Source organism: Saccostrea cucullata, unplaced genomic scaffold, assembly GCF_032062105.1.
Source record: "Saccostrea cucullata isolate Sc308-1 unplaced genomic scaffold, CSIRO_AGI_Scuc_v1 ctg55, whole genome shotgun sequence".
In the NCBI taxonomy this organism is placed as follows: Eukaryota; Metazoa; Mollusca; class Bivalvia; order Ostreida; family Ostreidae; genus Saccostrea; species Saccostrea cuccullata.
This window is the reverse complement of record NW_026937638.1, coordinates 506,416-521,119: the sequence shown is the minus strand read 5'-3', so window position 1 is coordinate 521,119 and position 14,704 is coordinate 506,416. Positions and strand designations below refer to the sequence as shown.

General features: G+C 35.6%; 2 protein-coding genes across 2 annotated transcripts; one reads left to right on the top strand and one right to left on the bottom strand.

Annotated features, from left to right (window-relative positions):
• Positions 1 to 4,201, bottom strand: LOC134248545 (cilia- and flagella-associated protein 52-like). Its single transcript, XM_062730945.1, has 11 exons — positions 4,049 to 4,201; positions 3,539 to 3,738; positions 3,090 to 3,226; positions 2,877 to 3,005; positions 2,578 to 2,677; positions 2,189 to 2,454; positions 1,798 to 2,016; positions 1,531 to 1,679; positions 1,059 to 1,395; positions 735 to 972; positions 1 to 607 (listed from the first exon to the last, which is right to left on the bottom strand). The coding sequence occupies exons 1-11, from the start codon at positions 4,107 to 4,109 to the stop codon at positions 446 to 448; spliced, it is 1,998 nt and encodes a 665-aa protein (XP_062586929.1). The 5' UTR covers positions 4,110 to 4,201; the 3' UTR covers positions 1 to 445.
• A 4,676-nt stretch (positions 4,202 to 8,877) lies between these two features.
• On the top strand, positions 8,878 to 14,704 carry LOC134248544 (forkhead box protein K2-like). The gene is made up of 8 exons (XM_062730944.1): positions 8,878 to 9,268; positions 10,873 to 11,079; positions 11,337 to 11,649; positions 11,751 to 11,944; positions 12,131 to 12,330; positions 12,763 to 12,978; positions 13,074 to 13,339; positions 13,800 to 14,704. The coding sequence occupies exons 1-8, from the start codon at positions 8,904 to 8,906 to the stop codon at positions 13,938 to 13,940; spliced, it is 1,902 nt and encodes a 633-aa protein (XP_062586928.1). The 5' UTR covers positions 8,878 to 8,903; the 3' UTR covers positions 13,941 to 14,704.

Genomic DNA, 14,704 nt, shown 5'->3' with positions numbered 1-14,704 from the left:
TTAATTAAGAGTGTAAGCTTTTTATTTCATATGAAAAGAACAAGTTATATAATTTGCTTACAATGAAATTTATATATCTTAAAAATCAAGCCATTGTCATCCAGAAATGCAGTTGTAAGCAAAAAGTGTATTTTTCTCCACAGTGAAAATTGTACAAGTTATGAAATGTTAAGTCAGTCTCATAAATGTATGTGGAACATACTGCTACATAAACATACTTAAAAACAAAATGAGAACAATATTCAAATAAATACTTAGCACATTTGTAGTTTTGTACACAATAATGTATTTTCTGCCTTTGGTTTATTTCACTAAGGCATAGTAAATATATTTTGTCAAATTTTGTAAAATCCAGTCATCACCTAATAAACATTTTACGCTTCAATCTCACTATTCCACCTCGTATTGTAGTAAATGTCAGTCTAAAATTGTCACGGTGGCGTGATCACTTGATGTGGGGTTCCTGGGGAAATTTCCAAACAAGGATAGCACCATCAGCACTGACACTGACGATGTACCTCTGGTTAGGACAGATCTTGGCCTTCTTAATGGGGGCACTGTGGCCGATTCCAACAAATATCACCTCACCATCCTCATAAGTCCAAACCTGCAAATGTACTCACAAATATAATGCTGCCTAACCAAAGTACTGAAAACAAAATCTTCTGTCACTTGACAATATACTTTTAATTTTACGATAAAACTCTTGTGGTAAGAGTGAGTGGTGTACTTACCTTTAGTAGTTTGTCATCTCCTCCAGTGACGAAGTAGTTCTGATCAGGAGAGACATCCATGGCATTGATAGAGCCACTCTTGGATCCCTCCAGCTCACGGATTCCCTTGCCATCACAGCATTCCCAGTATCCTATCTTCCTGTCTGTTCCCCCAGTGATGATCTGGCATTCCTTAGCTCCGTAACACACGGCCTGGAATAGCGTGTTAGAAAACACAATCTGGCTCCTCTTTCTACGCCTGTATAAGATAAATGTAAATATTATGAGTGTAAATTTAGATAATGAACAGAATTGGACAAATTTAGTAAATAAACATGCACTTACTCTAAATCCCAAATAATGCATGTTCCATCAGTGCTGGCAGATGCACATTCCTTATCGTTTCTCGTAATTTTGATGTCTGATACACGTCCCTTATGCTCCATCATGGTTTCTACCAGTGAGACAATGTCTTTTCCTTTTGGATCCCAGCTTTTGGAGATTTTCCAGATTCTGACCTGGCCTTCTCCACCTCCACTAACGATTCCCAGGCCATCAGATGTACATGCCAGGGCTGTCACTCCTTTACTGTGAGCCTCCTCAATCAAAAACTTCTCAACAAGGGAAGTGCTTTTGTCCTTAGATGAGAATCCATAGCCTCTGATTTTTCCATCATCCCAAGCTATAGAGAACAAAAAAAAACAACACTCTGAATCACTGCTGGAACATTTATCACTTCTGGTGATACAAGTATTACATGTATAATGGTTATTCCTATATCACTAAATAATAATAAAATGATTGCTAGCTTAATTACCTGAAATGATGGTTTTTCCATCCCTAGTTAGGTCCACAGCATTGCAGGTCATGTTCTTTACAACTTGTCTGCGTATCTCTTTCTTCAGCTTCAGCTGCCAAATTCTGATTTCTTCATACTGAGAGGTGACAATTAGCTCCCCTGTCCCACTGTAATAAAAATAAAAAAAAACTCTTCAGCTGGACAAATTGAAACTTTATTTTTTTTACTTTGAGAAAGTGTCAAATCAGTCTTGAAAGCTCATTTCAGCTGATAAGCATTACTTACTAGGGGAAGACAACATCTGTTATTTCATGTGAATGGCAGGTTTTTATGAGTTCAGCCCCTTGGTTGGCATTATCTTTGCCTTTATCACAGTTGAATTCAGCAAAATTGAAGCGGTAGATTTGAGAATTGGCAGTTCCGACATAGAATTGATGTCCATCTCCTCTAAGACCTATGGATGTAACAGCAAACTGCTTCTTGGTTTTGCTGTCTCTCCATGACCTGTGAAAATTGAAATGTTGGCCATCATTAATTTTTTTTTAATTATTTACCCGGTAAATACATTTACCTGTAAATGTCAGTAAAAAATCTTTTTTAATAAGAAAATAAAAAACTCAACAAATCTTTTTACTAAAAATTGTTGTTTTATCATGTGAAGATCACCAAGTTTTACCTTTTCTTTTCAAAGCAGATTTTCCCTTTCTTATTTTTGCTGTCTTTCTCTACTTTGTTGAAGAACTGAACTAGGGCCACCTCTCCATCTCCAGACCCAACCAGCAGCTGGCCAGACTTAATGAGGGACAGTGTTGTCACACCACTCTTGAACTTCTCTTTTTCTGGTCCCAGAAATTGGAAAAATTTAGTATTCATATTAACCCCAATAATGTCTCCAGTTGTTGTTCCACAGAAAAAGAAGGGTTCCTGGAAGTTGTCAGCCATCTGAAAAAGTAATTTAAAATGAATCACAGTAAAAAATGCTCTGTTGTGTGGTAGAGCTTTCCAGCTGACAGTTTATCCTTTTTTATCTTTTAGTAAACGATGAAAAGTTTCTTTGTGAAGTACCTGTATACATTTGACCACTCGCTTGAGCTGGCCCATCGTGACATCTGTTGGGCGGATTTTTCTGTTGCCTCTGTCTAATTCCCAGACACGCAGTGTACCACTAAAAGATGAACACACACGTGAAATACACTGTATACCTATTTTTATATGTAAAAGTAATGACTTTTGGAATTAAGCGACTTTAGTGCAGGTGAGGCGTGAGAACATTATATACCTAGTGATAAAAAAAATAGAGAGAGAGAGCAAGTAATATGTAGTTATAATCACTAAATTCTTAATGCTTTTTTCCAAATACTTACTCTCCTCCAGTGACAAAGATATCATCTGATTTGTTGGAGAAGGCTACACAGTATGTGATTCCAGCACTCTCTACTTGTGCTTGATGTCCACAGATGGCCTCCTTTTTGGCAATATCCCATACTACCACACTGAAATTGGAAATGGTGTTTAGATGTCTTTGTCAAGCAAATAGCAAAAGTGTAAGATTTTCACAAACTGGATAGGATTTTTACCAGCTGTCGTCTTGTCCTCCTAGGGAAACAAGGTACAATTCATTTGGAGAGAATGAAATGTCTTCAACCTTGACTTTATGTAGTGTAAGCCGGGCGTACAACTGTCTGCTCTCAAAGTCCCAGATAATTACATCGGCCTATAGTCAAACAAAACAAAATGAAAAAATTAAACAAATGCTACATATATCGGTTTTATTTTTCGTTGTATGGTATGGTAGATATTTAAACTTAATTCATTGTTTATGTTAGGAAAGCATATCACCCAAATGAGGTATAAGAATTTCAATGTAAAAATTTCACATATTCTTCTCTTGACACAGTAAATTTATAAGCTGTAACATGTATACACATTTAATTTTGAGTGCCAACATGGGATGACCAATATTGTCAAGAATATTTTTCCCATGTTACTGGAAAACATATGACAGCGTATTTCCTGTGAAATCTACCTTGAATCCCATATGTGTGACCTGTCCTGAGGCCAGGTATTTCCCACTGGGAGACACAGTGACACATGATACATTGTCTGTGTGTCCCCATAGGAAATCTTGCTTCTGTGTGGAAATATTTTCAATCACCACAGTGCATCCCAAAGGGTAAATAAGATGTTCTCGGCCTGGATGAACTTTAAGTCCACTTGCAACTGCCCCTATGAATAAAGCAGAGTGTGTTATATGGATCAGATGTAAACCCTAACTTTAAACAATGTTATAAACACTTCATATCACTATTGTGTATAGCATCGAGGCGAATTACATTTTGTTTTTGCAAGAAAAGGCGTGTATATTAAGCAAACTTGAAGTGCAAGAGCGATTAAGTAACAATGAATTCATATATTTATAGGAGATTCGCGACAGACCGGCGTTGTTATGAAGAAAATGCAGTTCACGAATGTTTCTTGCAGAGTATTTCTAGCTGTTAATTTTTTCAACAGAGAAAAAGTATCCACTTTTACTTACCATTAAAACCAATAACAGAATCAAGTTCCAAGCGAGGAACGTTAATTGGTGAATCTCCCATTATTCACCTCTTAGTTGAGACACACGTTCTCTTCCAGCACAAACAGATCAACCCTTTGAAATTTGGAATGTTGTCATTGGATACAAACATGGCGACAAGAAAAGCGCCCTCTGTAGGTGTTAATAGGTTTAATCCGAAAACCGCGTACAAAAGGCATAAAATATATAGCTCCTGGGAAATAACTATTTTTGTATGCACCGGATCGATCCGGGGCGTATAGGCCTATTGTTTTTGTCCTATTTGTTTATCTGTTTGTCTGTCCGCCTGTTGTCAACTTTAACCTTAGCCAGTCCATGACTTTTGAACCATGAGAGAGAGAGCCGTCATATTTGGCATGCTTTGCATATTCCACTAATTAAGTTCTTTCAAATGACACCAAGGTCAATGACCTTGTGACCTTGACTGTGACCTAAAATTAAAATGCTAAAAATAGCTTTTTCGAATTTTCGCCATAACTTTGGAACCATATATATAGGAGATATAAACTTCATATTTGGTATGCATGCTCCACTAATTTAAGTTCTTTCAAATGACACCAAAGTCAATAACCTTGTGACCTTGACTGTGACCTATATGCTAAAAAAGCTTTTTCGAACTTTGTTAATTGCTGTTTCACAAACTAATCTTGTTTAATAATGCACCTGTTTGTACATCATGTTGTATTAAATTTGATTTATATCTTAAATCATTTAACCCGCTTATATCTACATATAAAACTTTTAAAAGCGCGTAGCATCGTTTTTGAAAGGGGACAGCCAAAGAAAAATGTCTTTTAATTACCTGAAAAAATTGACAAGCGAAAAAAGTGCCCAAATTTCGGGTGTGGGAATTTAGAAGCCAACTTTTTTCAATGCCAGCCTCTTTCAGTACCCCCCCCCCTTTTTTTTTGCACACAATACTACATTTTTCCTTATATCCCTTTACTGTGGTGAAAAGTGAGGGGACCAACCAGTCTTTCAATGAACATTTTCAGTAACTACTTAAAAGTATTGTTGGGTAAAAAGAATGGGGGCTACCCAACCCCCTTTATTGCTACGTGCCCGCATACGTTAATTTTATGTTTATGTGAATTACCGGTATGCCCATCGGGCCCAGATTTGATCATAATGATTCTTATGGCCTATTCTATTCGATATATTTTTTTCTGTGCCTTCATGCGCGGATCTAAAGGGAGTCGGGGGAGGGGGTCCGGGCCTCTGATGATATATACTAGTATTTAAAAATGTATGCAGTGGCGTAGCATCGTTTTTGAAAGTGGGGGGGCCAGGCAGAGAAAATTTTTTTTTTACTTACCTGAAAAAGTTGACAAGCAAAAAAAAAAAAAAAAAAAAAAAAAAAAAAAAAAATTTAAGTTTTTTTGGGGGGGGGGGGGGTGGGGGGGGGGGGGGGGTGGGGGGGGGTTAGTTAAACTTCTTCTCGGTGTCAACTACTTTTAGTACCAATTCTTATACTACATTTTCGAAATATATTTCAATTAACATTTCCTATAGTGTAAGTAAGGTTAAAAATGTATACTACGCCCCTGGTATAGATATATATATATATGTAGGCCTCCAAAGTGCGATGGGACTCTTAAGTCCGATGGTCTGCGCTAAAGTCCAATGGTGCTGAAAACAATTAACGTTTATAACGTCATAGTACTACTGCGCAAAAATGTCATGCCAAGGCCCGATTGTTTTAAATATATACAAATTAAAATTAAATGCAAAGACTAACCCTAATCTTTTGGTTATAGGTGCGAGACTAACACTTATCAGTCGAAAAATGTATAATAACTATTAGGGCTGTATCAATATATCGATATATCGATACGTATCGATATTTAAGAATAATATCGTATCGAAAAATAACTTCCAATACGTATTGGACAGACAGTTTTTCTTCTAATTCTGTTAAAAAGATGGGAATTTTAATCACCAAAGATTATGATTTACCTTTTTTAATTAATACTGTTCAATAATTATATAATTTGACAGGAAATAACACAGTTTTTATAATTATTACAAAGTACAAAGAGATTTTTATTTGAACATGTACTGTCATTAAACTTTTACTCTCATTAAAAGTTTTATTTTGAAGTGTTATTTGTAGTGACAATGACACAAGAACTTTAAAATGGGTAATAAAACACTCAATTGTTATGAAATTCATGCATTAAAATGATTTAGAAGCATTTTCTGATTGACTTGTTTTAGAATCCAATATATCGCATATCGCTTTAAAAAATATTGTATCGTATCGTATCGAAATTTTTGGCCCAATACACAGCCCTAATAACTATATGAGCTAGATATCTTGGATGGGTGCAGGACTAACCCGAATCAGTCCAATAGTGTGCGAGGACTAACCATAAAATCTCTCTGTAGAGTTCGAAGAAACACATTGGTGTTCAAGAACTAACCCTTGTCAGTCGAATGGTGTACAAGGACTAACCCTGAAAGCTCTGGTGGGCGAAAACAATAAGCAAAGTCAGTAAAATTGTATGCGAGACAAATAGCTTACTAAATCAATGGATTTTGAATGCAGGACAACGTCATGACGTCGGACTATTGTGACGTCATAAATGTTGATTGTTCCTTCGCACCATCGGACTTTGGCGTATCAGACCATCGTACTTTAGTTTGAGAAAGTGTCAAATGGAGATTTTCCGTAATAAAATAATCAGTCTAAAGAATTCCTTGAATTTAACAACCGAAAAACATGTACCAGAAAGTAAAATTCATTTTATTAAATTCTGATGACTAAACTATCCTATTCTCGCATCGTTTCCACAGGACTTCTTCCGAGGAAATATTTTATTTTATTAATGAATTCATGAAAGTTCCTGTCAGCATTCATGTTCTTATCTGTCAGTGAAGATCAATTAAGGTTCCTGAAAAAAAATACTATATGCCAGGCACGTAGCATCGTTTTTGAAAGTGGGGGGGCCAACCTGAGAAAATTTTTTTTTACTTACCTGAAAAAAGTTGACAAGCAAAAAAAAAAAAAAAAAAAAAAAAAAAAAAAAAAAAAAAAAAAAGAAAAAGAAAAAGAAACTTTAGAGTTGCCCAAACTCGAAAATCCTATAGGGCTGTGTATTGGGCCAAAAATTTCGATACGATACGATACAATATTTTTTAAAGCGATATGCGATATATTGGATTCTAAAACAAGTCAATCAGAAAATGCTTCTAAATCATTTTAATGCATGAATTTCATAACAATTGAGTGTTTTATTACCCATTTTAAAGTTCTTGTGTCATTGTCACTACAAATAACACTTCAAAATAAAACTTTTAATGAGAGTAAAAGTTTAATGACAGTACATGTTCAAATAAAAATCTCTTTGTACTTTGTAATAATTATAAAAACTGTGTTATTTCCTGTCAAATTATATAATTATTGAACAGTATTAATTAAAAAAGGTAAATCATAATCTTTGGTGATTAAAATTCCCATCTTTTTAACAGAATTAGAAGAAAAACTGTCTGTCCAATACGTATTGGAAGTTATTTTTCGATACGATATTATTCTTAAATATCGATACGTATCGATATATCGATATATTGATACAGCCCTAAAATCCTATTTCGTGGGGGGAGGGGGGGGGCAACTTTTTCAAACCCAACTTACTATCACTTCCAATTTTTTCCTTACAATCCTTGCTATCACTATACTATGGTTATAAGTGGGGGGGCCAACCATCCTATCAATGATCATTTACTATAGTAAAGGTAATGTTGGGGAAAAAAGTAGGCCCCCCCTGGCCCCCCCGGATACTACGTCCCTGTATGCATTGAAGCAATGCATATAGTATTTTTTTTATATCGCGTAAATTACGCGTTATAAAGCGAAAAATTTATTTTTTTAGCCTACGGAAATGAGCCCGGCTTTCGTAAACAGCAAATATATTATATCTCACAATAAAAGAAAAATTAAAGGTATCCAGGCATTTGGAGAAAATTGAATACATTATTAATAATGTTATTCTTACTTATTTCTATTTATAAATTGTTATTAATATAAATTCATATCTATTAGAAAAAATATCTTTTGAATGAATGCGCTTTTCATAGATTTCATGCAAATAATTGTTAAAATAAAGAATAATAAAAATGTTTCTAGGTATATATATTTACTTTAAGTAACGTGAAAAAATTATGTCATGTGTTTATTGAATGAGCTAACCCCCATCACTTTTGGGTGTATAGTGGTAAAATTAATATAAGGGTAATGCGCGTAGTAGTAGAAGAATATAATTTGGTATCGAAAGAATTTGGAACCTATATAAACCCACCCCAGACACAGATACAAAATAGGGTTTTCGAGTTTGGACATTATTTCAATCTTTTTGGGTAAATTGATTTTTTTTTTATCTCTCTGCCCCCCTTTCGAAAACGATGCTTCGTCTAAATTCCCACTTTGAAAATCGATGCTGCCCAGATATTTCAACTAAATGAAGAAATAATTAATTATAAATATTTTTTTTTATTTAAAAACATCTTTTTCAAGACATTTATCATTTATAAGTTTTCTTATAAAAAAAAAAGAAATTTCATCACAGAGATAATGAAAAAATTGAATAGTTCTGTAGTTTGCATAAGATTTCTTTTTACAGTTTTCCAATGTTTTCACGAAGGCTAGGGCCTCATGGCCTAATATTATTTCTTGAAAGTTCTAAAGAATGTTGTAGGGTCTTTTGCGAATGTGGTAAGCGAGGCATGCTGGGAATGTTTTGTATGTAAACAGCGCAGAACGTGGTATATTGTTTTCTTTCGTGTGCTGCCATTTTGATGTGCCCAACGCCGCCTCGTGATGTCTGCACTGCAACAGCCCTCGGACAACGATGCCTTGGCATTGTTGGCCCTCAAAAACCAATCAGCTCCTGTGAGTCCTGCGAGAAGAAAATGGAGCCCAGAACCAAAGGGTGTTGCAATTGCTAGATTAGAAAGCAGAGACTTTGAATATTTGATGCGAAAATCGCGTATCTCGGTCGGTCGGAACAGCAGTAAAGGAGACGTAGATGTAAACATGGGCCACTCGAGTTTTATTTCCAGGGTTCACTTAGAGATAATGTATGACGAACCAAACTTTTTTCTGAAGTGTGGAGGAAAAAATGGTATATTTACTGACGGCGTGTTTCAAAGGAAAGGGGCACCACCTTTACAGCTGCCAAGGACGTGAGTGTGTTGACTATGTAAAGAGTTACGGATTTTCCCTTAGGAGGCCCCTTATTAGTTTATTGCTAAATTTTCTCTGTTTTACCAGTTTTAGGTGTTTACTTTCAGTCGTCATGTTGTATGGGTTATTATGTGCTTCGCTCTTTATGTTTTGGGTTCTGTGCCATTGATTTAAATGCTTTCGATTGAATAGTTAGTAACCATGTGCTTGTCTGAAAATTCATGGCCTCCGCAATGTACAATGTAAACAAAATGGCTGCTCATCTTTGTTTATGTTTTGATATTCAGAATTTAGGGCACGAAAAATGCGGTGATTTGGAACAAGGAGAAAAGAAATGGATCACAGGATTGAACTTGTGATTCAAGTCTATAAAATTGATAGGCCTATTTTAATTTTTCCTTTGGCATTTTTTTTTTGTTTACATGTAGATATGTAAACACAAAATAAGTGGCAAGTCCCTTGTTGTGATCACATAATAGTTATTTTATAAAATTATTGAGAGCAATGAGTAATTGGCACTGTCATGTCTATTTATTATCTAATTTATGGAAGAAAACACTAAAGCAGGTAAATCTAGTTAAGATTTGAAGGGTTAAAGAGGGAGATGTTGTTACAGCATATGAATTTCTTTTTCTCCAATTAAAAAAGATGGCTTTATTACTTTTTTAAAAAGATTTTGAAATCTCTCAGTATTGGATGATTCATTTTGCATCTCTTATTTGTTTACAAAATGATTTTTTTTTTACCTTTGATAGATAAATTATAAGACACTTGGTCAATTCACACGGTATTGAATTGAAAGCTCTATGATTATACTATATTCATTGACTTAACAATAAATATACAAGTTCACTTTTTGTTTAGATGTTAATGTTTTAAGTGTATTGCTTTAATGTTTTCTCAGAGGCTGTCCTCTGCAACAATATTGTAAACAGAGTAACAAGAATTTCTCTTGGAATTAACTCCCAGACTTTACACAGAGACAATGTATGGTGCTTTAGACATACAAACCAAATAAATTAGGTTTTGAAAAAATTGAAAGTCAATGACTTCGTACTTTCAAAACCAAACTGAAGAGGTGTAACAGGCATTATCAGTCACTTTCATACTAATGATTGTTAGGAAAAAATAACTGATTGATTGACTTTGAGCCAATCAGTATCACTTTAGAAAGAAAGGTCAACATTATCAGTGGTAAGAGCTTGTATTAATTTGTCTAATATACACTGTATTAAACATGTTGAAAAATGATTCTTTACTGCACATAGATAGTGTTAAGTGGCCAGAGGAAGTTGATATTTGTACCAAAGGTTAAAGCCTGAGATAGTCACACTGCCTACTCATTAATATGATGACAGGCTTTAGAATGTCATCAATTGTCAATCATTATTCAGCAGCAAGGTTATAACTAGACTGACAAGTTTGTTTTAGGCAAAAGCTTTCTTGGTCTAGGCCTTGTTCAAAAGAATTTAACTAAAAGAAATTTATTCATTTTTACTCTCTTATTCCAAAGCTAAACATGCTAAAGATTGAATTTATAGCTTGAGAAATATAATGTGTATAAAATATGGTATCATTAATAATTTGCTGCCCCTCTTTGTAGATGTACCTTGAGGTTCCCCAGTACAGGCATTAAGATTGTGTTCCAGTCTCTGGTAGAAGATACGACACCGGCTACCACAATCCCCCCACCACTGTTGATTGAAACCCCACCCAAGAAAAAGATTTCTCCGCTCCTCAAAATAAATATCCCAGAGAGAGTGGAACGTACATTTGACAGTCCGTGTCCTTCACCCACTGGAACTATTAGGTAAAAAAATGTGTATTGACAATATAATAATATGATAAATTGGATGCAGTATTTATTGATCAAAGATTTAAAAGAATAATTCCTATATTTTCATTCAAAATTGACCCTTGAATAGAATATTCAACACACTTATCTGTAAGCTTGAATTTTCATTTTTATTAAAAAAAAAAGAATATGAAGATGAAATTGTTTATTAAAGTATCCATGGTGATAGTCAACATTAGAAATCATAATATTGATCAAATTCTGCTTTGCAGTGCTGCCAATTCTTGTCCAACTAGTCCTCGAGGGGGTACAAGCCACCGTCCTTCACTGTTACCAAATATCCAGATAGCTGCTATGAATGCTGCTGCCAATCCCAGGGAGGAGAGCCCAGTAGCCACCCCACAGAGTACAGACATGAGCATTGGGGACAGTCCAAAGGATGATTCTAAGCCGCCTTTCTCGTATGCTCAGTTAATTGTTCAGGCTATTACATCTGCTCACGACAAACAGTTAACGCTAAGTGGCATTTATGCGTACATCACAAAGAATTACCCATACTACAGAACAGCAGATAAAGGCTGGCAGGTAAACATAAAACTTCTTTAGTAAACCTTCAATTTGGCTTCAAAGTGTTTTCTAAAGGTGATTTCAGGACTTGTCTAATTGCGATTTTGAAATTTTTGTAGAATTCAATACGTCACAATCTCTCACTGAATCGCTACTTTGTGAAAGTTCCCCGCTCTCAGGATGAGCCAGGCAAGGGTTCGTTTTGGAGGATAGACCCAGCATCTGAGGCAAAGTTAACATCACAGGCATTCAGGAAGCGCAGACAGAGGGGAGTGCCCTGCTTCAGAACTCCTTTTGGAGGATTATCCACAAGGTAGGACAGTTAGAATCTTCACTGCTGATATGTTAAGCATGAAGAAAAACATTCATTTTCATGATATGTTTAGACTGGAAGTATTTTGCTGGTCTCAATGATGTGAACAATTGCCGGTTTTGGTTGTAGTATGTGAACCAAGACTTTTCACATAATGTATTGACTATTCATGTTATAAAATTACAGATCAGCACCAGCCTCCCCGAGTCACACAGGTGGTACATTTACACCTGACAGCTTGTCAAGAGAAAGTAGTCCAATTCCTGAGGGTTTTGAGGGTGATGTACACAGTCAGCCCACAGTGATGACCCACCCCCAGATTTTAACAACTCAGCAGGCGGCCGACTTATACAGAATCAGCCAGTCAGCCCCGGGGTCACCAGCAGGTACAGGCCTCAGAAGTCTTATGACATTCGCATTCTTTGTTGTACATTATCCAGCTTCTTTAAAATCCGGAAAATTCTTTACTATTATTGATTCAACTTTATTTGATCATTGCTGCTAATCAATTATCGCAGATTTTCAGAAGCAAGACTCAGTAAAATATTGAGTGATTTAAGGATTTGGCTTTCGTAATCACTAATGCTTATTTTTAAAAATTATTTTATTGAGGGAACAAGGTACTAGTGATCAAAAAATTTAATAAGATTGTATTGTCTCTGTACATTGAAAACTTTAGTTTGAAGGAGAATTAGTCTAAATATCAATAACTTACCAGCATTCAACTTATAGAGGGTTTTAACTTTAAAGGTAAGGAGAAGAATTCTACCAAGTTTTTGAGATGCATTATATAGAGGTCCTATTTATCTGTCTTACAGGATCTCGTGTGTTATCTCCCGTCACTGTGACGGCCACTTCCTCCTTGAATCCTACTGCCACCTCAGCGATCCATCAGCTGCCCACAGTCATCACCAAGCCAAAAGTCATCGTATCTAACCCCACACAGGTGGTGCTAAACGGACCATCCGCAGTTTCCTCCCTTACTAATGGGTCACACATGGAGATCAAAAAGGAAATCAATCCACAGTTACAAGGTAAAAATGGCAAATAAACATCCTGTATATGGGCTCCCCACACACTTAAATTTAATTAAACTTAGATTAATCAGTGATATGGCCAAATTTTACAGAAAAAATTCAAGCTGTAGTGTCAGCAGGAGGTCTGAAGCCAGTGACACTTGTTAGAAATCTCACCAGTGGACAAGGTATGAACATGGGCATCGTACAGCAACCTGGGCAGCCCCTCACTGTGATGTCATCAGGAGCCCAGGCCCAGGCAGCCACCCTCCTTAGTCAGCCTGTCACGTCACAAGCAGGGGGAATCACTCTGTTTCCCCAGTCAGCTGTGCAGCTTGTCAGCACAACTGGTTCACATGTCCCACAGCAACAGTTGCTGGTAAACTTTTTATTTACTCTTTATATGAGAGGTGTCAGTTCTTATGATTTTGGCAGAAGATGTACACCATAAGTGTCTTGAATACACCTAGTTAGTATTTATTCAACCTTATGGTTTCTATTTCTCTCCATCAAAAATCTTTAAAAAAAATAGTATTTTCATATTTGTCTACTTCATGCAATCCCAATAATTTAGATGTAAGCAAATGGAAAGATATCCAGAGGCTATAGGATTAAGCAGCTCCTGAATCTATTCTTGCAATTAAAAAAATTGTCTGTTTTGTATTAAGCGGTTCAGACTCTAACAAATGCAATTGTTTGTTGACCATTCATAATGGTATTTCTTGCTTAATGAATGTTAAAATGTGCAGCATGTGTGGCATGATTTTTTTTCATTTGAATCTATGATAGGGTAAGGAACTATATGATTTGTTGTTATGATATGATTTCTTCTTTTACAGGTGACTACAATATCTGGAGTTCCTGTGACCTTGACCTCCAAACGTCCGGCAGAGGAATATGTGGAAAATAACGGTCATGCTTCAGAGCACACGGAAACCAAACAGATAAAGCTAGAGGTCAAAGAGGAAGCAGCAGAATAAAGCGGAGAATTTTATCAGATCTAGTAACACCTGTTAGGTTTTGTTTACCTATAAATTTGTCATTTTAGAACGGATTTTAAAATTATGACATTGACATGTTTGAAATCCTAAAGAATGAAATAACAGAAAAGATAAACTGGCACAGTTGATGACTTTCTTTGTGTGGGTGTATATAATATTATTCAGTTTCAGCACTTGAAATTCAAGTGATTTACCCTAACACATAAACTTGCTGTGGAATGGAGATGGTTTGGGTTCCTCCTTGAGATCTCAAGGGAACCAGTTGTGTACAGAACCAGCCATAGTGCTCATTTTTGTGATTATTTCATGTAGCCAACATTGCAGTTAAGGCAGCTCCGTGGCAACCCATCACTTTCTACAGGAAAATTCTGACAGCAATCAACCTAAAATAATGAAGTTTAAGCACTGATCTGTCCTTCTCTTGATTCTGCATTGTGTGAATTGTGTGCAATATGTCCACAACAGAATTCAGAATTCAAAATATCCACTAAGTACTGTAGGAGGCTTTAACAGATTGTTGTGTAGATTATGGCGGTATTAGATGTTATAATGAAATAGAAGTGATTCTATCGTTACTTGTCCAAATTTCTTCTTTGTTATTGCTTTGTGCATTAAGTGTAAATTTTATTGTCTTTTTTGTTCTTGTTTTATTGTCATTGAATGTTAGGATGAAATTTTTAAAATCATAGTTCTGAAGATTTTTTTTTTATTTGAATTTCCCTTTTTTAGCTCACCTGAGCCAA